The sequence below is a fragment of the Petaurus breviceps genome, unplaced genomic scaffold (assembly GCF_028583685.1).
Source record: "Petaurus breviceps papuanus isolate PSGF00001 unplaced genomic scaffold, PetGlider_PUasm1.0 582, whole genome shotgun sequence".
NCBI classification, from domain to species: domain Eukaryota; kingdom Metazoa; phylum Chordata; class Mammalia; order Diprotodontia; family Petauridae; genus Petaurus; species Petaurus breviceps.
The window spans coordinates 13,454,890-13,478,963 of record NW_027186390.1 but is presented as its reverse complement, the minus strand read 5'-3'; the positions used below and the strand labels follow the sequence as shown (position 1 = coordinate 13,478,963).

The 24,074-nt window shown below is 33.4% G+C and overlaps 1 protein-coding gene across 4 annotated transcripts in view; it reads left to right on the top strand.

Annotated features, from left to right (window-relative positions):
• Positions 1-24,074, top strand: part of GMDS (GDP-mannose 4,6-dehydratase) — a 799,941-nt gene that overhangs the window by 377,110 nt on the left and 398,757 nt on the right. For all 4 annotated transcript variants that reach the window (XM_069103602.1, XM_069103600.1, XM_069103601.1 and 1 more), the window contains exon 7: positions 4,374-4,501. In XM_069103602.1, coding sequence (XP_068959703.1) covers positions 4,374-4,501 — 128 coding nt within the window. The remainder of the gene's footprint in view (positions 1-4,373; positions 4,502-24,074) is intronic.

Below are 24,074 nucleotides of genomic sequence, written 5' to 3'. Positions count from 1 at the left end.
TCTTCTTCTTCTTCTTCTTCTTCTTCTTCTTCTTCTTCTTCTTCTTCCTTCTTCTTTCTTCTTCTCTCTCTTTTTGATGACAAAGATCTAGACACAAAGCTGTCATCAGTTGGTAACTCTTTAAACAAATTATGGTGCATGAATCTAATTGATTATTACAATGTTGCAAGAAATTGTGATTATTGATAAATATGGAGAAAAATGGAAAGACTGTATAACCTAGTGATAAAAATGGAAAGAACAGCAATATAATAACAACTGAATGAAAAATTATAGTGTTCAGCCTTGATCCCAAAGAAGACATATGAGAAGATATGTAAGAATGGAACACTTCATATAACAGATTTTTTATTTGATGGTTTGCTTACTTTTGATGAACTTTTTTTCATCTTTTAAAAATAAATTTAGTAGAAGGTATGGGCTAGACATAGGAAATGAAAGTGATCAAAAACAAACACATATATACCCTCTACTATCATTTGAATAGTCTTCAATTTTTATTCTACAAGGATTTTGTTGCTCTGTGGCTCATAAGTCATCTTGAGGAGAATACTTATATTCTTTAAAATTTTATTTTCTGTTTTTTTCTTTAAAAAGTCAAACTTAACCTAAAGCCATACGGGAATTCAAAGAGATATTAGACCTGTGATTTCATTAGTTAAAGAAACCTATACTGATGAGCAAACTCTATACCCCAAGAGTTCTTAAACTTTTTTTGTGTTATGGACTGCTTTGACATTCTGGTAAAACCTATGGTCCCCTTCTCAGAATGTTTCTAAGTGCATAAAATAAAGTACTTAGGACAAAAATGAAAACCAACTGTATTGAAAGACATTTGTCAAAATATTAGCTAAAAAACAAACTGTTCATGTACCCTTGAGTCAAGAACCCTTGCAGTCCATATCAATGCAGGCCAACACTATATCTGCAATTTTCTTAAAGAGACCATTTCTGTTTGGTTTCAGTTCTTGGCAGAACCAAAGTTGGAAAGATGGAAATTTAGACTAGATATCTGAAAAAACATTCTACCCATTAGAACAGCTCCAAAGTGAAATGGGCTGCCTATGATAATTGTCTTAAGAGATGGTTGGAGGTGTTTGTACAGAGCTTGAATAATATGATATTTGGATGCAAAGAAGACTTTTTAAAAATGTATCAGTTAAGAGGGAAGTGGAAAATTGGGATTTTTCACAATCAGTGTCTCTGATAAAGGCCTCATTTCTAAAATATACAGAGAATTGAGTAAAATCTATAAGAATACAAGTCATTCAGAGGCAGCTAGGTGGCGCAGTGAATAGAGTGCTGGCCCTGGAGTCAGGCAGACCTGAGTTCAGATCTGACCTCAGACACTTAACACACACAAACAAAAAACCTAGCCCTGTGACCTTGGGCAAGTTACTTAAACCCAATTGCCCTCCAAAAATAAAAAAAAAAAGAATACAAATCATTCTCCAATTGACAAATGGTCAAAGGATATGAACAGGTAGTTTTCAGAGGAAGAAATTGAAGATATCTATAAGTATATGAAAAAATGCTCTAAATCACTATCGATTAGAGAAATGCAAACCAAAACAACTCTGAGGTACCACATCTCACCAGTCAGATTGGTTAAGATGACAAAACAGGAAAATGACAAATGCTGGAGAGGATGTGGACAAATTGGAACACTAATGCATTGGTGGTGGAGGTGTGAACTGATTCAACCATTCTGGAGAGCAATCTGAAACTATGCCCAAAGGGCTATAAATTATTTCATACCCTTTGACCCAGTAATACCACTTCTAGGGTTGTATCCCAAAGAGATCAAAGAAGTAGAAGGAAAACCCATATGTACAAAAATATTTATAACAGCTCTTTTTGTCGTGGCAAAGAATTGGAAATTAAGGGGATGCCCATCAATTGGGGAATGGCTAAACAATGGTGTATGAATGTAATGGAATACTATTGTGTTATAAGAAATAAGGAGCAGATGGCTTTCACATTTACCTGGAGAGGCTTATACGAACAGATGCTGAGTGAGAAGAATAGAACCAGGAGAAATTTGTACACAATTACAGATACAATGTATGTGCTACGACCAACTTTGATAGACTGTGTATTCTTCTCAGCAATGCAGGGTTATATTTCAACTCCAAAAGACTCATGATGGAGAGAGATGTCTACATTCAGAGAAAGAACTAGAAAGAACAGAGTTTGAATGCAGATTGAAACAAACTACCTGCTCTATTTATTTTTCTTATTTGGTTTTGTTTCCTCTTTCCCATTGTTCATTCCATCTGTTACAATCATTCTTTATAACCTGACTAATATCTAATGTGTAAGTATTTGCAGATCCTATACTTGATTGCATGCCACCATGGAGGAGTGGGGGGAAGGGAAAGAGGGGGCGAAAATTCGAAACTCAAGGGATTGTGGAACTGAATCTTGTAAACTAAAAGTAAACAAATTAATAAAGACCAAAAAAAAGAAAAAAAAGGCATTTATTAAGCACTGAATATGTTCAAAATACTATGCTAAACACTGGATATGCAAATAATAACAATAAAAATAACATAAAATGTATAAATAATTTTGGTAGCTCTAGATGACATTTTTCACATTTGTTAGTTTTTCAGTGACAAAGCATAGACAGTCATTGCATAAATGTATTTAGACTGAAGTCAGATTTATCCACTGGGCATTTGTCTCTCATTCACATGACCTGTCCCAGCACAGTTAAAACTACTTCTGACCTAAGGTCCAGACTCCAGCCCAATATTTGGTAGAAAAGGGGAGTGACATCTATTTCAAGGGCCTTTCTCATTTTTGTATTTTTATCCCAAGCACCAAGTGTAGTGACTGACACATAGTTAGCATTTAATAAATGTTTGTGGAATTGAGTCAAAATAGGCTGAATGTCTACTTTAAATAAAATGTATTAGTTTCTGAATACTAAAATTAAATGGCGAATTACAAAGTTTATCAGGATTAGATTAGTTTTGTCTTTAAGAATAGTTCTGGAAAGCCAAATCTGGAGCAGATAAAGTTGTCCTTTATTTCTAAATCCTATGATTCTATTATAATAAGGCTTTCATTTTTGGAATATTTGTTCATAAAATTTAAATTTGATTCAAGAACCAAGGAATATTACATAATTTTATTTCTCTGCAATGACAATGCTTAGTGTATTCCCATCATATTTAGTAAAGCTATTTTAATACTGAAATGAACATTTTGACATTGTATAATAAACGTATGTGGCATGTGCTTGAACTTGCCATAGTCAAGTTTGTTGCCATAATTTAAGAAACAGATTTAGAAAAATTACCCTTATTCCTGTACCAGATTATTTTAAAAAACAAGCTTTTTTTTCATTACTATAATCTTCTTGTGTTAACTACAAAGTAATTGTAAAATTAAAGTCAGCAAAATATCATAAGCTGTGCTATTAGTGCATTTATAATTATAGTCATAAAAACCTGATAATATGGTAATAAACTTGAGATTTCTACTAAATTATGCCTTGGGATATCAAAGCTTGAATGCAGAGGTCTAAGCCAATGATTTTTCTTAATATGAGAGAACAATAATGTGAAATCAAATTATTTTTATTTATAATATTTTCATCCAATCATTTCAAAATATTCATGTAAATTCTATAGCTCATTCTTCTACACAGTGCTTCATTGCTTCATCTAAGTAGGAAGGTAGCATTGCCATGAGTGCTCTTTGAGAAACATATAATTTGGAGATATTACAAAATTGGAGAGCTGGTCACTGGCGTAGGAATAGGAGGCTTTCATGTTTTTATTTTACTAACTTAAATGTAGAGAAAAAAAATTCCAGATTTATGAAAGTCCTTTATTCTCCTTTAACAATTAATATTCCACCCATGAATAAAATTATTTCCCTTTGTAACCCCTCCTCACATACCCAGACAGGCCAATTGATAGCTTTTACAATAGGAAAATATGAAAGTTATATGTGTTCCTTAAAAAAATACGTACACACAGATAGCCAAGGGTGGTCTTAGCTCTCTGTCTTCTATTCTGTGTTTTCTTTTATATAACCCTTCTGCATTTTGTGTTCAAAAAACTGACATTCCAATAGTTTTTCCTTGGCCTTATGCCTGGGCTGCATATTGAGGAGCAAATGAGGAATGCTAAGAAGTTCCACCAAGAAGAATGTTTGTTGTGAAAGTAGAATTAAGTTCCAGCTCCTTTCTCTACCCAAATGAACATTAGTTATCTGTTGTTTTTGTTGTTTTAAGGAAAGATGAGGTAGGAAAAGGAGAAGATAGGCTGAAGAAGAAAAGAAATGCCCAAGAGCTGTGATTTTAAATATTTCCTCTGTCAGTGGGACATAACTGATAATATCTTTTGTCTGTTTTTCAGGGGCTAATTTTGTAACTCGAAAAATTAGCCGATCTGTAGCTAAGATTCACCTTGGACAATTGGAGAGTTTCAGTTTGGGGAATCTGGATGCCAAGAGAGATTGGGGCCATGCCAAGGACTATGTTGAGGTAGGCTATTGGCTATCTGCCTTTTTTTTTTTCTCAATGTTTTTGTTTGCTTGATATTTTGAATGCTTTGTTCTTAATGAGCATGCTTAACCTACTGATAGTATCTTGTAATTTTTTGCTAATGTAGATTTACTTAACCCTATCCTATTCTTGATTTTAGTCATAATTCTTCAGTAATAAATTTATTATATTTGACCTAAAAAAAAGATATCATTTAAAGTAGTTCCAGTAATTTCTCTGAGCATAAAAACTCTTTTATCCAGATTATGTGAATGTAAGTATTGGAATATGTCTCAGTAACATCTTTTCTAAATGATTGGATTCCCTTTACTGTGAAGGTCATGGACTTTTCTTGTCATCAAAAACAGATAAACAAAAAACTCACAGACTTAAAAACAAGGTAATTCTCAGTTTTCCAAGACATTTTACCCAATATAAAAATTGATAATGCTAAGAAGTTCAGATTTACATCCCTAACCATTTTCTTTAATTGCATTATCACTTTTAGAACTCCTTTCTTTGTAAAGAGGCCCAACAAAGATGATGATCTTTCATTTTGAGATAATACAGTCATTATTAAGGTCTTATTTTCATACTATCAAAAAGTGAGATAATTGTCTTTTTAAAAAAACAAACAAATGGCTCTTGGGATGCATTTTGACTTTGCATGATAGTCATTTTGAAGTAGGTAGGGAGAACCATCCTTTCCTTCTTTCGCGGGTGACAAAGGGAACTAGCAAAAATATCTGCTATCTTGACCGAATCTGATAATGTTACAGTGTTTTGTCCTAGTAGTCTCATTGACTTCTTTAGTGGGGAAAAATGTTTTGTTTTATCTCTGTAATCTTCACTGGTATTTCAGTTACTCGGAGTTCAGCTTCCTTCTAGTAATCTCTTCAATTTACATTGTTGAAATCTGTGTAATGTTCTTCTTTTGGTTCTGCTTATTTCATGCTGCATCAGTAAATACAAGTCTTCTCATATTTCCCTGACTTCTTCGCTTTTATCCTTTATTATTCCTCAATAATGTTCCACTAAATTATTATAAGATATTGTTTTCAGCCATTGCCCCAGTTGATAGACACCTATCTTGTTTCTAGTCTTTTTCTTCCACAAAGGATATTGCTATGAATATTTTGATATAAATTGGACATTTGTTTCTACCTTTGACTTTGGGGTGCTGGATGAGGTTATAAATCCAATGATGGAGTTGCTGAATCCAAGCATATGGACAAAATTATTTTTATTGCATAATTTCTAACTGATGATTTAAATGAAGACTTAAGATTCCAATCTTAATGAGTGGATCAAAGAATAAATCATAGAAACAATTAACAACTATGTAAAAGAAAATATGAATGATGAAACAGCAAATCAAAATTTCTGTTATGTAGTTCAGGGGGAAAATCATACCCTTGTAGTCATATATTAAGAAAATTGAAAAAAGTGAATATATATTCTTATAAATTAGAAAATTAAAAATTAACAAACAAAATTAGAACAGGGCAATATTAGGAATTAGAGGGAAATATATAAATTAGAAATAAAAATAATAAATAAAGCTAACATCTTGTTCTTTGAAAAGAAATTAATACACTGTTTGCTAATCAGATTTTTAAAGAGGGGAGCAGAAAATCAAATCATTAAACTCACAAGTAAGTATGATGAAATTCCAGGAAAACCAGAAGAAATAAAAAAAAAATAACCAGTATACATTATGCAGTTATATGTTAACAAAAATTGAGAACACAAATAAAAATAGAGGAATACCTTTTAAAAATATAAAATACCCCACCAACAGAAAACTAGAAAGATCTTATACAACCCCATCTCAGAAAAGGAAATAGATCTAGTTCTAAAGGAGCCATCAGAGTGGACCTGATGGATTGACAGGAGAAGTCTATCAAATTTTAAAAAACAATTAGTACCCATTCAACACAAATTATTCTCAAAATTTAAGAAGAAAACACCCTACAAAAATCCATTTGAGACAAATATAGTCCTGATACCTAAAGCAGGGAAAGATAAAGTATGAAAACTGTAGGCCATTAATGAATACTGACTCAAAAATTTTAAATAACAGCCTATCGATCATGTTATAGCAATTTATCCAAGAAATCATTCCTTATGATCAAGTGGGATTCATACCATGGATGTATAAAGTATGGCTGAACATTAGGGAAACAATTGACATAGTCATATTAAAATAAAGAACATGTACAACCATGTGATCATCTCAGTGGATGTGAAAAAGGCCTTTTGACAAAATCCAACACTTTTATGCTTAAAAACCCTACAAAGTATAGGCATAGAAGGACCCTTTTTTAGTATCCTAAAAAGCATCTGTCTAAAAGCAAAAGTAAGCATCATATACAATGGGAATACCCTAGAACCCTCCAGCAAATATGGAAGTGAAGCAAGGATGCCCACTATTACTTGATGTAGTTCCAGAAATGCTAAGAATAGCAATAAAACAAGAGAAAGGAATTAAAAAGAATAAAAATAATTAAAGAGGAGATAAAGTTATCTATTTTTGCTGATGGTATGATAATTTACCTGAAAAACAGGTAATCAGTAAATATACTAATTGAGAAAATTAATAGCTTCAGCAACATTGTAGTGTACAATATAAATCTTCAAAAATAAATAAAAATTGTACTTAATAAAACATAGATCACAATAATAGAAAGGGAAATCTTGATGCAAATAACTACAATCTGCATAAAATTACTAGGAATCAACTTCCCAAGGCACAAACAAGACTTATTTAGAGTCCATTACAAAACAGTCCTTAAAGAAATTCCAACCTACATAACCAGATGAATATTCAGTGCTCCTGGCTAGGCCATATAATTAAAATGGCAATACTTCCACAATTAATTCACACTTTTAATACTATGCCAATCAAATTGCAAAGGTTTGTCCTTAACTAGCTTGATAAAATAATAACAATTCATTTGGAAGAACAAAAGAAATAGAATATCCAAAGAAATGATTAAAAGAAGTAAGGACAAAAAGGGAATTGAAACTGTACTGTAAAAGTAGCAATCATCCAAAGCATCTAGTCTTGGTTAAAGAATATACAGATAAATCAATGGAATACACTAGACAAGGGAGAGTCAGAAACAATAGAACTCAATAATCCAGTGTTTCTTAAAGTGGAAAACAGATACCTAAGGAGAAAAATTCTCTATTTGATAAACACATCTGGGAAAACTGGTAATTAGTTTGGCAGAAATCAGGCTTAGACCAATTTCTTACACTACTTTCCACCATACATTCTAAATGGATATGTTACCTTAATATTAAATATAATGCTATATAAAAATTGGAAGAGAAATAAATCATGTGCTTTTCCACAGCTGTGGGTAAAAGCTGTGTTCTTACTAAACAAGAGTTAGAGGCAATTACAAAAGATAAAATAGATATTTTTCATGACTTGAAACTGAAAAAATTCTGCTTAGACATCCTTACTGCATTTAAAATAAGAAGGGAAGCAGGGCAGCCAGGTGGCACAGTGAGTAAGAGTGCCGGCCTGGGAGTCGGGACACCTGGGATCGATTCTGGCCTCAGATACTTAGCACCCACACAAAATAACTGGTCGTGTAACTGTGAGCAAGTTACTTAACCCCAATTGCTTATAAAAAAAAAAATAAGAAGGGAAGTAGACAAATAAAAAAAAAATTTTGTATCAAATTTCCCTAATGTGGGTTCAGAATACAAGATATATGAACACTTAATAAATATATGTGACTGATAGCCATTCTCCAGTAGGTAAATGATCAAAGAGTATTAATAGTTTAAAAAAAAACAAACAACTGCAAAGTATTCACAACCCCATGAAAAATGCTCAAAATCACTAATAATAAGAGAAATGAAAATGAAAACAACCCTGAAGTTTCACCTCTCATCCTTACAATCATGCAAATTGGCAGAAATAACCAAAAAAAATGACAATAATTCATTATGGAGGGATTGGGGGACACTAATACATTATTGGTGGAGATGAGAAGTGGTACAGCCATTTTGGAAAGCAATTTGGAATTATACAAACAAAATGACTAAAATGTCCACTCCTTTGAACTAAAGACTCCATTATGGAGCTTATACCCTTAAGAAGTCATTAACAAGAAAAAAAGTCTCCATATATTCTAAAACACTTGTAGTAGTAGTTTTTTGTGGTAACTAAGAATTAAAAACAATAGATGCCATTCTTTTGGGGAATGGCTAAACAAATAGTAGTACATGAATGTAATGGAATACTTCTGTGCTGTAATAAATTATGTATGCATACAGTGGTTATAGCAGTACTCTTGAAGTCAGGAGGACATGAGTTCAAATGTGACCTCAGACACTTACTAGCTGTGTGACCCTGGCCAAATCACTTAACCCCAATTGCCTCTCGCTGCCCTGCCCTCAAAAGAAATTGTGTATATGATGAATGTAGAGAAGCATAAAAGATCTATATGAACTGATAGAAAGTGAAATAGAAAAAAGAAAACAATATACACCTTAACTACATCTGTGTAAATAGAAAGAATAGCTCCACACCAAAAAATCAAAAGTAAGTGTATTAAAATTATAAAGATCAAGTGGTATTCAAATGAAGAGATATAAGAAGACATATCCAACCTGCCCCTATTTGGAGATGGGTGGTCCATAGGTATTACACATTGTATGTTTTCAGACTTTTTCAATATATCCATCAGTTATGCTGACTTTTTTTTTCTTCAGAAAGTACTAATTGTCATATGGGATGACTCCTGGGAAAGGAGAGGGATTCTTGGAATACTATGGTGGTATAAGAAAAAAAGGAAAATATTCAGTTGAATTCCAGAATGTTTGGATTAATTAACGAGTGTACCAATTGTGTATTAGTTATTCTATTTTCCCACAGTCCTTCCTACATTGACTCTTCCTGTTTTTGTTGTTGTTTATTTGTTTTATTTATGCCATTTTTGCTAATTTGTATGGTTCAAAGTAAAATCTCAGACTTACTTTAATTTGCATTTTTCTTAATATAACTAATTTGGATCATGTTTCATTGTGATCATTAGTAGTTTTCAGTTCTTGAAAATTATATCTTTTTGGCACTTACATACATGCTGGCTCTTAACACATTTGTATCAATTTACTAGTGTATCTTGGATAATAACCTCTTCTTAGCAATATTTGACATAAATATTTCTCCCTCTACACAGTTTTTCTTCTTACTATACAAATTTTATTCTTGCAAAAGTTATTCAGTTTAATAGTCAAAATTACGTTTTGTCTTTGAGGACTTCTTACTCTAAGTCCCTGATTTTTTTTGTTTGTTTGTTTTTATTTTTTTAATGTGATTTTTTGTATTTCATTCGTGTGTCTACTTTCAAACCAACTTTGGATTATTAGCATTTCTGTCTGTATCAATGCTAGGTATATGTCGGTATGTAGAAGTTTCTTCAGATGAGTAATTGTAACTTTATTTCTTGATTTCTTTACTTTTTAATGTGTGCAGCATTTATGTAACAAAACATGAATGAGCATGTTTGTACCATTATAATTTCCCCTAGAGACTATTGTGCTCATATTTAGATGCCTGTAGATTTCCTGTGCTCATTGGACTATTTCTGTCTTTAATAATTCCTCTCTAGGAAACCGGATGTGGCCTCCTTATTCATTGATGTGATTGAAACAGAAACTTTGATAATTTCAAAAGAAAGAAAACAAGAAGTTTTCTATTTATTTATTGAATCAGAAGCTATTTTTTCTGTTATTTTTATTTAGTACAATTTTTTTTTTCATGTTGACAGCTGGTACTAGAACATATTAAGATTTTGGCAATGAGTTAGTTATAGCTGTAGATTTGGATTAGTTTAATAAGATCACTTAATATGTTCTTTTTCCTGTCAATTATAGGGAACACTTTTTTTAGATAATGCATGTACAATCATGTTAAACACATTCCCACATTAGTCATGTTGTGAAAGAAGAATCAGAACAAAAGGGAAGAATCACGAGAAAGAAAAGTGAAAATAGTATACTTGGATCTGCAGACTTTACAGTTATTTTATAGAAAACTCATTTGCCAGAATTTGCACTTCTTTAGGAAATTTAAATATAGTTTTGGAAAATATCACTTCTCATTATGAGAGTACTCTTTGTTTTTGTTTAGTCGATTGACATGTTGACTCTTCATGATCCATCGCTTTTGGGGTTTTCTTAACAAAGATATTGGAGTGGTTTGTAATTTTCTTTTCCAGCCCATTTTACAGGTGAGGAAACCAAGGCAAACAGGGTTAAATGAGTTGCCCAGAGTGACAGAACCTAGTGTCTGAAGTCAAATCTGATCTCAGGCCCTCCTTACTCCAAGGCTTGCACTCTATCCTCTGATTCACTAAGCTGTCAGGTAGAATATTATCAGATTAAAACAAAAGTGTGTGTGTGTGTGTGTGTGTGTGTGTGTGTGTGTGTGTGCACTCGCGTGCATGGGTGTGGTGCGCACACATGTGCAGGTGGGGGAGATATAGTCAGTTTCAGCTTTCTTTTGTCCAATGTGGGTTATTACCATTTGCATAGATTGAGCCAATTTTAAAAGGAGTTTGAGAGGACAAGAGACATAAGAGCACAGAAAAGAATGATTCTAGAACTCACTAATATTGTCCTTGTCACTGACTGCTCCTGCATTTTACCCTCTCTATAGCCACCTGCACTGCTTATGTAATCAGGCCAGTGCTGCTGGTGGGTGGAGCTCGGATATTGGCCTACAGATTCCAACACAAATGTTTTCTAAAATATTTGGCACAAAGACTTCAAAAACTGCAAGTTAGTAAAATTCAGTTCCCTAGAGTAGGCATTTTTATGATTCTTAGATATGACATTTTTATATAACAAGCCCAGCAGTGAATATATTGATAGCCCCTATTTTCAGATAATTTGAACAAGAGTAAGGGACTCTGGAGTTTTAGTAAGAACATAATTTTTTTAGATTTTACTCAGAATGACAAATGTCCAAGCATTAAGTCATTCTTGGAATTAAAGGCCTGATCTGTTCTGCAAAACAATTAACTTCTAAAGTGTTTGGGACTCAGCTGGTATCTCGATAATTACTCATGCTGATAATGTTATAATAATAGAGCACTTTACATCCTTTTTCTTACTTGTGACTAACAATAGGTAGCATAAGTCTTCTATTCCTTATTTTTTGGAGAGGAAACTGAGACTCAAAAAGTTTGAAAGTAACTTTCTCAGTGACTGAGTTATGGAGCAAGGATTCAAATTTATATCTTATGGTTGAGAAGGTGATCACTGTGGTTACTCCTCATAAACAGATATTATACCTACTGAGACTGGCCTGAAGTCTTTAACTTTTGGAGATGTATCATTTACAAGGTCAGAGTTCATCTTTATGTAGCAATAAAATCAGTTATTCTTGACATTTCTAAATTTGTTAAAACAAGTTGCTTAGAGCTGCATAACCAAAAAGTGAATGCTGCCAAAATGACAATCGGCAGCTGCTTTTAGGTATAATGAGGAGAAAAGAAGAGTGTTTAAAACACATTATTTAAAACACATTAAAATACCTTAACAAAAGAAAAACCTTTAAGCACAGCCTCAATAAACAATGGAAATTTCTTATTTGAATATGTGCTTTTAATCTATATTAATTCCTAAAGTTTACACATATGCAAAATTATATTGTTAAAATCTTAAACCATAGTTGCATGCATGCCTGTTTATAATTTTTTATGATAGAAATTAGAAGCCTGTATTTTTTTTTTTTGGTGGTTTGAGTATAGGTGTAGACATTCCCAGCTCTGTGAGTGATTTCTTTCTTGGCCTTAGGCATGTTGCCAAATCTTAACTTACCCATCTGTAAAGAGGGTATAATAACAACCCTTTGGGGAAAAAAAAAAAGTGAGGCTTAATGATTAAGATCTGCCTTTGTCTTATAAATATTTTGAGACAATTTAAACAGCAAAATCATTTCCTGTTGCTGATTCAGGTATACAGTATGTGTAGTTTAGACTTTCAAATTGTTATTAAGCTTTGCTCCCCCTTTTTTACCCATATATAAGTTGCTGAAAAAGAGTTTCATTAGACATTAGTTTTCAACCAATATTTCTACTTCATAAGAAAAAAATCCATGGTTTCCATGATATATGTTGTAGCATAAATCCATTTTGAATAGTTTTACTTCAGAAAGATTTTTTTTTCTAAATAATCGCTTCAGTATTTTTGTATATTACATTTTTGTTGATATGCAAGGAACCAACGTGCATGTCTAAACATAAAGTACTTGCTTAACTATGTGTGTGACAAAACAAAAATTGCAGAGATAATAATACACATCTTCCCATTTCCTCAGATATCATTGAGGTTATTATTGATTCTGTTTTAAATTCAGCCATTTGACAAGAGCTTCTTGTCTTCAAATGATGACACTTGTAGCTTCATCAGGCCAGAAATACGATCACATCATAGGAAGCACAGTTTGAGCATGACAGGAGCAGAAATGTAGCTTGACCCAGATGATAGCCATTCTAGTAAAAAATAAAAAATGTAGAAGACTTGAGATTATTGTGAGGTGGTATGCCTAGAAGTTCATTTTCCCTGGAATTCCCATTACTGGGAAGAAACTCCATCCTCTTCTAGAAAGACAGCACTAGAAAGGCAGAGCTGCACACTAACAGATAGATCACAAAGGTAAGGAGGCCCAAATTTTTAGTCACTTGATGACTAGACCATTTGATTTTTCCATAAATATTAAACATTTGACACCATTACAGCAGGCAGCTACCTTTACAGAAGTATTGTTTTAGAATGTGTGGCCTGGGAAATTTTAGATTTCTGTTAAGTTGTGAAAAGACTTATTAATCAGTAGTAATAAACTAACTATTGCATGATGCAGTGAATAGATTGCCTACTCTGAAGTCAGGAAGACTCATCTTCCTGAGTTCATATTTGACTTCAGATACTCACTAACTGTGTAACCGTGGACAAGTCACTTAACCTGGCTTGCCTCAGTTTCCTCTTCTGTAAAATGAGCTAGAGAAGAAAAGGCCAAACTAGTCCATTATCTTTGTAAAAAAAAAAAAAACCCAAATGGGGTCAATGAAGAGTCTAGACATGACTGAAAAACTACTGAGTAACAACATGTACTAAACATGGGCTAAAATGGACATCAAAGGTAGATTATGCTTAATATCCAAATTATAGGAGAACAAAAAACAAACAGAAAGAGATGTGGACCAGTGATATCAAACTTTAATAGAAATGAAGGTCACTAAACCACTATGTTCTATTGTATTTTTATTTATTTTGTTAAGTATTTCCCAATTATGTTTTAATCTGTCTGCCCTCTTGAGATAGGCTATATGTCTGATACTCCTGATAAGGAGGATACAAGTATCAGCTGTCACAGAACAATCTCCACTGTGCCTCCCCCTCTACCTGTTACTCTTTTCTGGGGATCAAAGTCATCAATCAATCCATCAACAAGCATTTATTATTAAGTGTTTACCTGTTCCAGGTATTATGCTACTAACTAAGAATATAAAGCAAAATACAGTCCCTGCCTTTAAGGAGTTTACATTTTAAAGGGGGCACAACATATGTAAAACAGAACATGTAAAACAGAATATGTAAAACAGAAATACAGAGTACGTGCAAGGTAGTCCTACATGGGATGCTAGGGAAGGGTGGCTGTAGAAGCTATGCTTCAGCTCTTTCAATCTTCTAAGAATATGAAATGTGTTCTTAGATTTCATGGATTGTAAAAATAAGGAGAACCCAAGTTTCTAGTCTCTGAGGGACCCGTTTTGGTGGAGGAGCAGCTAGAGTTTTGTCTGAGTAATGGGGAGATTTAAAACTTGTTTCCTTAAGCACTTATGCCTCATCTATCAAACTGATGGTAATGAGTTGCCTCTGGCAATCCCAGTGCTTATTCACACCCAAAAAAAAGGGAAAAGAGAAATACCATTAAAACTTTGGGAAACCACTTCCAAAGGAAGCCTGTTTATTGCTTGCAACAAACATCCTCTCATATACACAGAAGAGCAGTTTTACTTTCTGTGGCGTTTTGAAGGATTAAAGGGTCAGTAACAACAACCTTAAAATAGAAAGGAAAGAACAAGTAAATATGAAAAGCATACTGTAGAATTATGTGAAGAATCTTCTTAATGCCCTAAAAGCATCTGTATCATAATTGTCTCTCTCAAAGGTATTCTTATTACCTATATACCACAAGAGTAGACACTATAAATACCTGGAACGATTTCCAAGAGAAGAATGCTATAAAACTGATGATGATGATGATGATGATAATGATATCTTTGCCATTTTGTCATAAGGGAGTGATCTTTTTAATGGTGGTAATACTGTTCTCTACTACAGACATTCACATGTGTTTTCTCTGGAGTTTATTAAAGTTCTGTGGTCCTAACATAAGTGTATGTATGTTTATGTATTACAATTTTATGGGGGTTGGTTTGAATAATTTTTCACTGAACCACAGTATTGCATCTTTGTACATCTTACCACTGCCCCCAAAGCGAATTAAACCTACAAATACACAGCATGATGCAATATTTTAAAATACCTGAAGAATACTGAGGGAATAAAATCTCTCCTGCTTATTGATGAAAGGCAGTCATAATTTCTGAATTGCTTGCAATAATATGAAGAATAAATGAACATAAATGAAGAAACAGAACCTAAAGGCTTACAAAGCAAGAAGAAAAACATATATGTCCTCCTTTAGTAGAAGAAAAAAATTACATCATTTTCTAATATTTTTAAAACCAACAAGATAAAGACAAATTTGTTACCTTTCAATGACACTCTTCTCATATACTGTTGTTTATGTTTTTTCTCCTACTACCATTTTTTTCTTTATTTTTCCCTGTGTTGTTGTAGTTCAGATTTATATTATAAAACATTTTAGGAAATCCCATTATATTATTTAAAAGAAGCTAAGAAAAAAATGTAAGGCCAGCAGACTTGCACATGGGCCAGATCTTTATGATTTGGGGAGTAATATAATGGGATCTAGCATCCCAAAGAATTTCAGATCATTAGGAGACAGTGAGAACATTTGTAAACTGTATTTCCATAAGACATGTATGGTCTTCTTATCCTCAGGTTCTTTTTTTTTTAAGAGGCACACATATTTTTATTATACTGTACTTAAAGATAAGCATTAAATGTATAGATCCCCTGAGACTGAATGTGGGGTACCAAAGCTAGAGAAACACTTCAGACTTTGTGAAGTAGTCACTAGCAAATAAATATATACATATATTTATTCAGAAGACAAAGGGGTTACATGTTCAAACTGTATAGTGCCTGTGGAGATGTGTTGTGAAACTTTGTGGAAATGCCATTAAAGCCCTAATTGATACTAATTAAACCCATTAAGGTAGAAGTTTCTGCTCCACCCTTCAGTCACTCCCATTGGTGTTTGGTGTCATCAGACTATTTCAGACCATCATATGACTATTACCAGAGCAGGAGTAGATTGCTGGGAATCCTGAAAATCAAATCTTGAGAAAAGAGGCCGGATTTTTGTCATCATTTTTATAATATATTATACTGGCACCATCATAGGATGGGAATCTGAAGTAACAGTTGGATGTAAATATAAAAGAAATTCAAAATTCTAGTGGTTTTTTTTTTCTTTCAAAAGACAAATTCATGCTATAAGGATTCAGTTTCTATATTGTTAAATGGACTTGACTTCTCCTGACTCTGATGAAGATTTTACTGAGAAAGGGAAGTATCCATGACTGCACCTTAACAGTCTGTTTTTCCATCAGTATGTCAGGGAATTCAGTCTTATATCCTTTAGCATTAATCAGTCAGGTTTTTTATGTACTGTGCATTTATGTGGTTATAATGAGCATTTAACTATAAAAAGGTTGAGCATTTCAGGTTCAGATAGTCTTTATGTTTTTTTTTCCCCGCACACAAGAACATGGATTCATTCAGAACATTTAAAGGAACAACTAAAGTCAAACTTCCCCTCTCCTCCTCCTCCACCCCCCACCCCCCACCCCCCACCATATACATTTTTTTTTTTTAAAGCACCTTTTGGAAAGAGCTGCCTTTATTTGAGGAAATCATTTACTAAAAACCTCACAGACCGTTGGCTCAGATACTTCTGAAATGGCTTGACTGCTTTCTCAGAATGCTTTATGGTCCTGCCTAGTCTTATTTCTTCTTCTGGTTAAAATAAAAACTTTTTTCTGGAAGGTAGATCCTCCTGTACAAAAAAGTCAAGTTTTACTTTCTGCTCCTATTTTATTCTCAGTGTAAATGACATTTCTTCTTCTGTATTTCCTATTTGTTATTTGCTACTTTTCCCAGGCCTTAGAGTTTCAGCCCTTTACAAAGTGCATTTTTCTTAGCTTAGAAAAAAAGAAAGTTTAATCCTGTCTATGGATTCTGTAACATTTACATTTTTATCTACTTCTGTGTTTCTTTACCTTTCACATCAGCTGTCCTAAGCTGGGATAATTAATGGCTTTTTAAAGGGAAATTGATCTTGAAATCAGATTCCATCTGTCCTGATTGATGTGGTGATCTGCTGCACTGATTACTTTATCATCTAGCTGTGATAATTGAGGGACTAGGGTGTGGGGATACTTTCAGTAGAAAAGTGTGATGGATTGGACCCTTTTGTTTGGAACAGATACTTTGCATTAATAATGCTGTTGACAGTTTTACTTAACTGTTAAGTAACTTTAACATATGTCAGTATTTGCTTTATACCAGCTTACCCCTATTTATATTTAAAACTTCCACTATGCTTTGGAGATGATCAAATTTTATTGTAACTAGTATTGTGATCCAGGAATGGATCTAATGGCATGTGTTAATAGTATCTATGCAAACTAATTGTGCCCCCAATTGGCCAATTGTAGATGTAGTTAATTCTTCTTCTTTTCTCTTTGGGAGCAAAAAAGGTCAATTATGGCCTCCATTAGTCAAATTAGTTTGCATGTGCAATCTTGCAAATACAGACTAATTTACTGGCATAGTTGAGAGATCTTTTGAAAACCTGGTCTATGAACTATAGATTTAAGCCTCATATTGAAATGATTATTAAAGTTCCTAAAAAAAGATAGTGTTAACACTTAAAATACCCCCCGCATCCCCCCAGCCACCCCTCAACATTGTGTAAAATATTTAGTTCCTTTTTCTTTCTGCATTATGACTTTACATGGTATGGAGGCCTTGAAATGAAAGCATCACTATTAATCTCCCACCTATTCCTACTATTGCATGTTGAATTCTTAAGAGGAATGAAATCTGTGTGAGTTTGGGTGCCCCTGTCCAAAGTCATAATTATTTTTCCATATGACTGGATTTTCAAAGAATGCAGTGTGTGTGGGTTTGTGTGCTTGTGCTCATGTATATACTATAGAAATATAGCTGGTTTATTGGGATTATTCTCTATTAAATAATTATTTTCTGTGTATTTATTAGACCAAGAATGTCCTACCTTGCACACAATTCTTTTGATGTTAGATTTATCAATTTTGAATTCTCTTCATCCTAGCAAATTATCTTAAAAGGTCTTTTCTCTTTTGTTACATATAAAAGTCATAGCAAGATAGTATATAACATTTGAATTATATATATTTCCTTTTGTCATGATTATTTCCTATACTTAGCTTTATTTCCAATCCACCCCTGTGCAATACATAAAAATATATGCATAGACATATGTTATTCCATATTATAACATAATACATGTATAAATATCTATATACATATAATAAGCGCACTCTATTCTGATATCTAAGTAGAAACATAAGATTTAATGATTCACCTTTCTTTGCCTGAGAATTTCCTTCAGAATTCTTCTTTTTGTCTGATATTGAACATGTTTCCTAAATTGTACAGGTTTTCATTTTCAGTTCAATATATAAATAAATCAGCTTGTTTTTACTTTAGAGAATGTTTCCACATTCATAGACAAAAGTTCACTGCAAAAACATTTATTGAGTGCCTACTCTTGTATTAGGCACCCTGTAGCACCTTCTTTTTATGACTGGTGAGGTGTTTTTTTGTTTTTTATTTGTTTGTTAAAGTATAACTCTGCTACCCTACAACAAGAGGACTAAATAACTTGGAGATTTGGGTTTTTTTCCCCTTTTTCTATTGAAAGAAATTTATTTAACCTTTACATCAGATTGTGGTCAGGACTGATAGGATTATATGCAAATAAACTTCACAAAGGAGCAATAGCAAATTTGAGGAATATTGTATAGTTTGCTTTCTTTATTGTAACTTCATTTCTTCCTCCAGCATATGGTCCCCATGTTCATTTTAGATACTTGTTCTGCTAATACTCATTACATCTTTTGATTCACAGAATGAAATTTAATGACTCTTATAACATGCATTCTGATCGAATAGGAGAAACACAATTTCCACATGAAATGTATGGGGTTTGCATAATCTGAAACTCACTAGAGATTAATCGAATTTCTGAAGGGTTAATCTGCTCATCCTGATCACATTTCTTCTAACCTAGGTCTAGATAATCAGAATATCCAATTTAGTTGTCATAGCTATAGCTATTAAGTTTTCATCAACTGAAAATTAATATTCTAAAAATCTAATGAGTTCATCTTGTCTCCAACATCTTCTAACTTAAATGAACATGTGAAAACTTACCTTTCATTGAATTTAACATTTGAATTCAAGGTATAAAAGATAATAATTTCACCAAGCTTTTTTCCCCCTAAAATATGTGTGTAAAACAATTATGAGTTTGTTTAAATGTATTAGTCTATTGTTTTAAGAATTCAAAGCAATCTTGCTAATGATTACAAACTACTTCCCATTCCCCTTAAATTTAACTACTCTGGATAATTTTTTTAAGCCATTAATTTCAGGTTCTGTTTGGTGTTCACTTTCCACTGTTAATTTTATTGCTAGTTGCTTTTATGTATTATTTGAGGTTTTCTATTATATTCTACACATTGCTCACCTTTCCATTATTAATTCTATTACTGGTTGCTTCTCTTTTGTTTTTTTTCCCTTTAAAGGTTTCTATCATATGGTCCATATTGGTCACTTTTTCCATTAGTTCATATTTTTTATTTATTTATTTTTTTAAGCAATCAGGGTTAAGTAACTTGCTCAAAGTTACACGGCCAGTTATTTCTGGATGTGGTGCTGAGCGTCCGAGCCTGGGATTCGATCTCCAGGTCTTCTCAACACTGGAGCCGGTGCTCTTACTCGCTGTGCTACCTGGCCGCCCCTAGTTCATATTTTTAAAAGATATATTTAAATTCCAGTTCCAGTCCTCACCATTATGTTTGACATACTTGAAGGTCTTATTTTATTTGGCCTTGTGATTGTATTCCAAGTATTAATTCTTCACAAAATCACAGATTTTCAGAATTGGAAGGAACCTCAATGGCCATATAGTTCAACCTGAACCTAAAAATGAATCCCTACTACAGTTTGCTTAATGAGTTTTCATATAACCTGTTCTTGGACACCACCTCTAAAAGGGGACCTAACTACCTTTCAAGGTGATATATTCCATGTTAGGGTGACCCTAATTGTGAGGAAGTTTATTCTAACACAAAATTAAGTTGCCTCTTTTCAACTCCCACCTGTTGCTCCTAGTTCTTGCCTCTGGGAGGCAAGCAGAACCCCGTAGAACAAGTCTAATTGCTCTTCTGGCTGACAGCCCTTGAGATTCTTGAAGATACCCATCATTCCCTCTCCCCTCCCCCTTGGAGTCCTCTCTTATTCTGATTAAATATTCCAGTTATTTATTTTTAAATTTATTTATTTAAATATTTATATTTATTTATTTAAATATTTAAATTATTTAAATTAAATATTCCACCTACCATCAAATTCTATAATTTAAGACATATATGAATTAGCATTTTTAGTACTTGCTCTCTCCTGTGAGACTGAGTGCTTAGCAAAAATTAGTTATTTTAACTCCTTTTAAATGAATTAGAAATTGAGTCACAAAGAAAGTCTTTTCAGAGAATCTTTTAACCAAACTACCAAAGTCCTGGCCCTGTTGTCTAGATAGAAAATTTTATTTATTTATTTTTTTTAAAGCAATCGGGGTTAAGTAACTTGCTCAAGGTTACATGGCCAGGTGTTTCTGGGTGGGTGCTAAGTGTCTGAGCCCGGGATTCAATCTCCAGGTCTTCTCAACACTGGAGCCGGTGCTCTTACTCGCTGTGCTATCTGGCCGCCCCGATAGAAAATTTTAAATGAACAGATATACACAGGAGGCAAATGGTAGTGATGAAATACAAGTTTAACATAGATACATTTCATGTGATTCTTATCTTCCAAAAACCTAAAGGTAGTAAGTTTAAAGAACTGGCTCAGGCAGCTTAAATTCCTTTGTCTTTAGTCAAGGGAAGCTGACAGCCTCATTGTAGTTAGTTATCTCCTAAAGCCCTTTTGAAGCCAAAGCATCATTGAAGAGGGAGGCAAAATGAGTCAGCTATTAAAATGATCCCTAATGAGTTACCTGCTTGCTTAATTGTGCATGGTATAGTGTACCCATGGGATGTTAGAAGTCTAGTGGACTTCAAAATTATGACGCAAGTCTGGTTAAGTATTTCAGTAGGAGCCTTGCTAGTCTAGTCTCCCTAGGCACAATTGTCTATGGGTCAGAGAAGTCTTCTTTCATAAATTATTTCAGTAGGAGGACTTGCAACATCTGAATGTAACCTTAGATAGTGAAGCCTTTGCTTTTGGGGCACCTTGAGTCATTGGTGGTATGAGTTGTTACACATCACATGTGCTGTTGCACTGAACACCAGAGGGATCACTATATAGATGGCATGGTGTTAGTTCCATGTGAACCATTTCTCTTATTTCTTCCTTTTAATTTTTATGATGTCCTTTTTATGTGGATTAGAATTAAAAAGAAAAAAGGAAAGAAAAGAAGACTAAATTGCCTAAAAATCATGATACCCTGAGAAGATTTAAAGCAAAAGCATTTCTTTTGGAAACTGGGGGACGATAGCTTAATTAGCTACCTTTTTGCTTCTCTCTTTCTAAAAGAAGCCACAGGTTGAGCCTGTATAGCTAAATTCTAACATGATATCTGACCCAGGGTCATGGGTCGAATCTGACTCTTCCTAAAAAAGGACAGAATCATAGGATCATAGAATCTAGAATTAGAGCTAGAAGATACCTCAGAGGACTAGTCCAACCCCATCATTTTAAAGATAAGAAACCTGGGATGAAGGGAAATTAAGTAATTCACCCAAGCTCATGGAAATAGTAAGTATCAGAAGCATGATTTGAACCCACGTCCTTTGATCCCAGAGCCAGTATAAACCATATTGCCTCCCTAGAACTGATCTAAAGGAAATTGAGATATGAGCAAGATTTCTCATTAAAACAATAAATACTGATGCACAATGGCTCTCTTCAGTCTGTTGATGCTCAAATAGTATTAAAAGCTCCATTTCAATCAATTTGCCAACCAGTAAGCATTTATTTGATAACTTCTAAGTACCAAACATTGTGCTAGGCACTGGAAACACATCGATAAATGTAATAGTCCTGACTCTCAAGGATTTTATACTATATCACAGGAAATAACATGCAGAAATATAAGCAAATTTTAGAAAAATAGACCAAGTATATTTAATATAAATTCAATAGGTAATTGTGGAAGAGTAGGGGAGGCAATATCAGCTAAGTTGTTTTCATTTACATTTCTCTAATCAATAGTGACTAAGAGCATGTTTTTATGTGACTATAGAGAGCTTTAATTTCTTTGTCCAAAAACTGTCTGTTCTTTTCCTTTGACCATTTATCAATGGGGGAATGACTTGTATTATTATAAATTTGGTTCAGTTCTCTATATATTTTAGAAACGAAGCCTTTATCAGATAGTTATAAAAATTATTTCCCAGTTCTCTGTTTCCCTTCTAATCTTGGTTGCATTGGCTTTGAATGTGCAAAACTTTTAAAATTTAATGTAATCAAAATTATCAATTTTGCATTTCATGATGTTCTCTCACTCTTGTTTGGTCATAAATTCTTCCATTATCCATAGATCTGACAGGTAAACTATTTCTTGCTTTCCTAATTTGCTTTATTATCACCCTTTATATCTCAATTGTGTACCTATCATGACTTTATCTTGGTATACAATGCAAGATGTTTGTCTGTGCCTAATTTCTATTTTCCAGTTTTCCCAACAGTTTTTGTCAAATAATGAATTCTTATCCCAGAAGCTGGAGTCCTTGGATTACTATAGTCATTTACTACTGTGTCTTGTGGACCTATCCTATTCTACTGATCAACCACTCTGTTTCTGAATCAGTACCAAGTAGATGATTGCTACTTAAATAATACAGTTTTAGATCTGGTATAGCTAAGCCACTTTCACTTGCATTACTTTTCATTAGTTCCCTTGATATTCTGGACCTTTTGTTCTTCCAGATGAATTTTGTTATTTTTTTTCTAGCTCTACAAAATAATCTTTGGTAGTTTGATTGCTATGACACTGAATAAGTCAATTAATTTAATTAGGATTATCATTTTTATTATATTAGCTTAGTGTACCCATGAGCAACTGATGTTTTTCCAGTTATTTAGATCTGACTTTGTGTGGAAAGTGTTTTGTAATTGTGTTCATATAGTTCCTGAGTTTGTCTTGGCAGGTAGACTCCCAAATATTTATATTGTCTATAGTTACTGTAAATGGAATTCCTATTTCTATCTCTTGCTGCTGGCCTTTGTTAGCAATATATAGAAATGTCAATGCTTTATTTGGGTTTATTTTATATTCTGCAACTTTGCTAAAGTTGTTCATTATTTCAAGTAATTTTTTACTTGATTCTTTAGCATTCTCTAAGTATGCCATCATATCATCTGCAAAGAATGATAGCTTTGTTTCTTCATTGCCTATTCCAATTTGTTCAATTTTTTTCTTCTTATTGCTAAAGCTAACATTTCTAGTACCATATTAAATAACAATAGTGGTGATAGACATCCTTGTTTCACCCCTGCTCTTACTGGAAATGCTTCTAGCTTATCCCTACTACATATAATGCTTGCTCATGCTTTTAGATAGATGCTACTTTTTTTTTTTTGCTTTTTTTTGGAGGGGGTAAGTAGGGCAATTGGGGCATAGTGAATAGAGCACTGGCCCTGGAATTAGGAGGACCTGAGTTCAAATCTGGGCTCAGACACTTAACACAAAACTAGCTATGTGACCATGGGCAAGTCACTTAATCCCAATTAGTTCCCTGTCCAAGCTTGGGAAATCACTGGAGTATGAAGGAGCTAAAGGGATGTCAGAATAGGTTTAGGAGTAGTAGTAACATGACATAATGGATAGGGAACTAATCTGTTGTTAGGATGGGAAGGAAAGAAAGAAAGGGAGGAAGGGAAAGAAGGAGGGCATTTATTAAGTCCTCAGGGATACAGATTCAAAAGCAAAGAGTTTGTGACCCTAAGAAGATTAACTTTCTAATTGGAAGAGACTACACATAGGGGTGATGGTCAGGGAGGGGCATTTTAGTGGGGAAATTACTGAGTGGGGGAGAAGAGCCATAAGGGAGCAGATTGACAT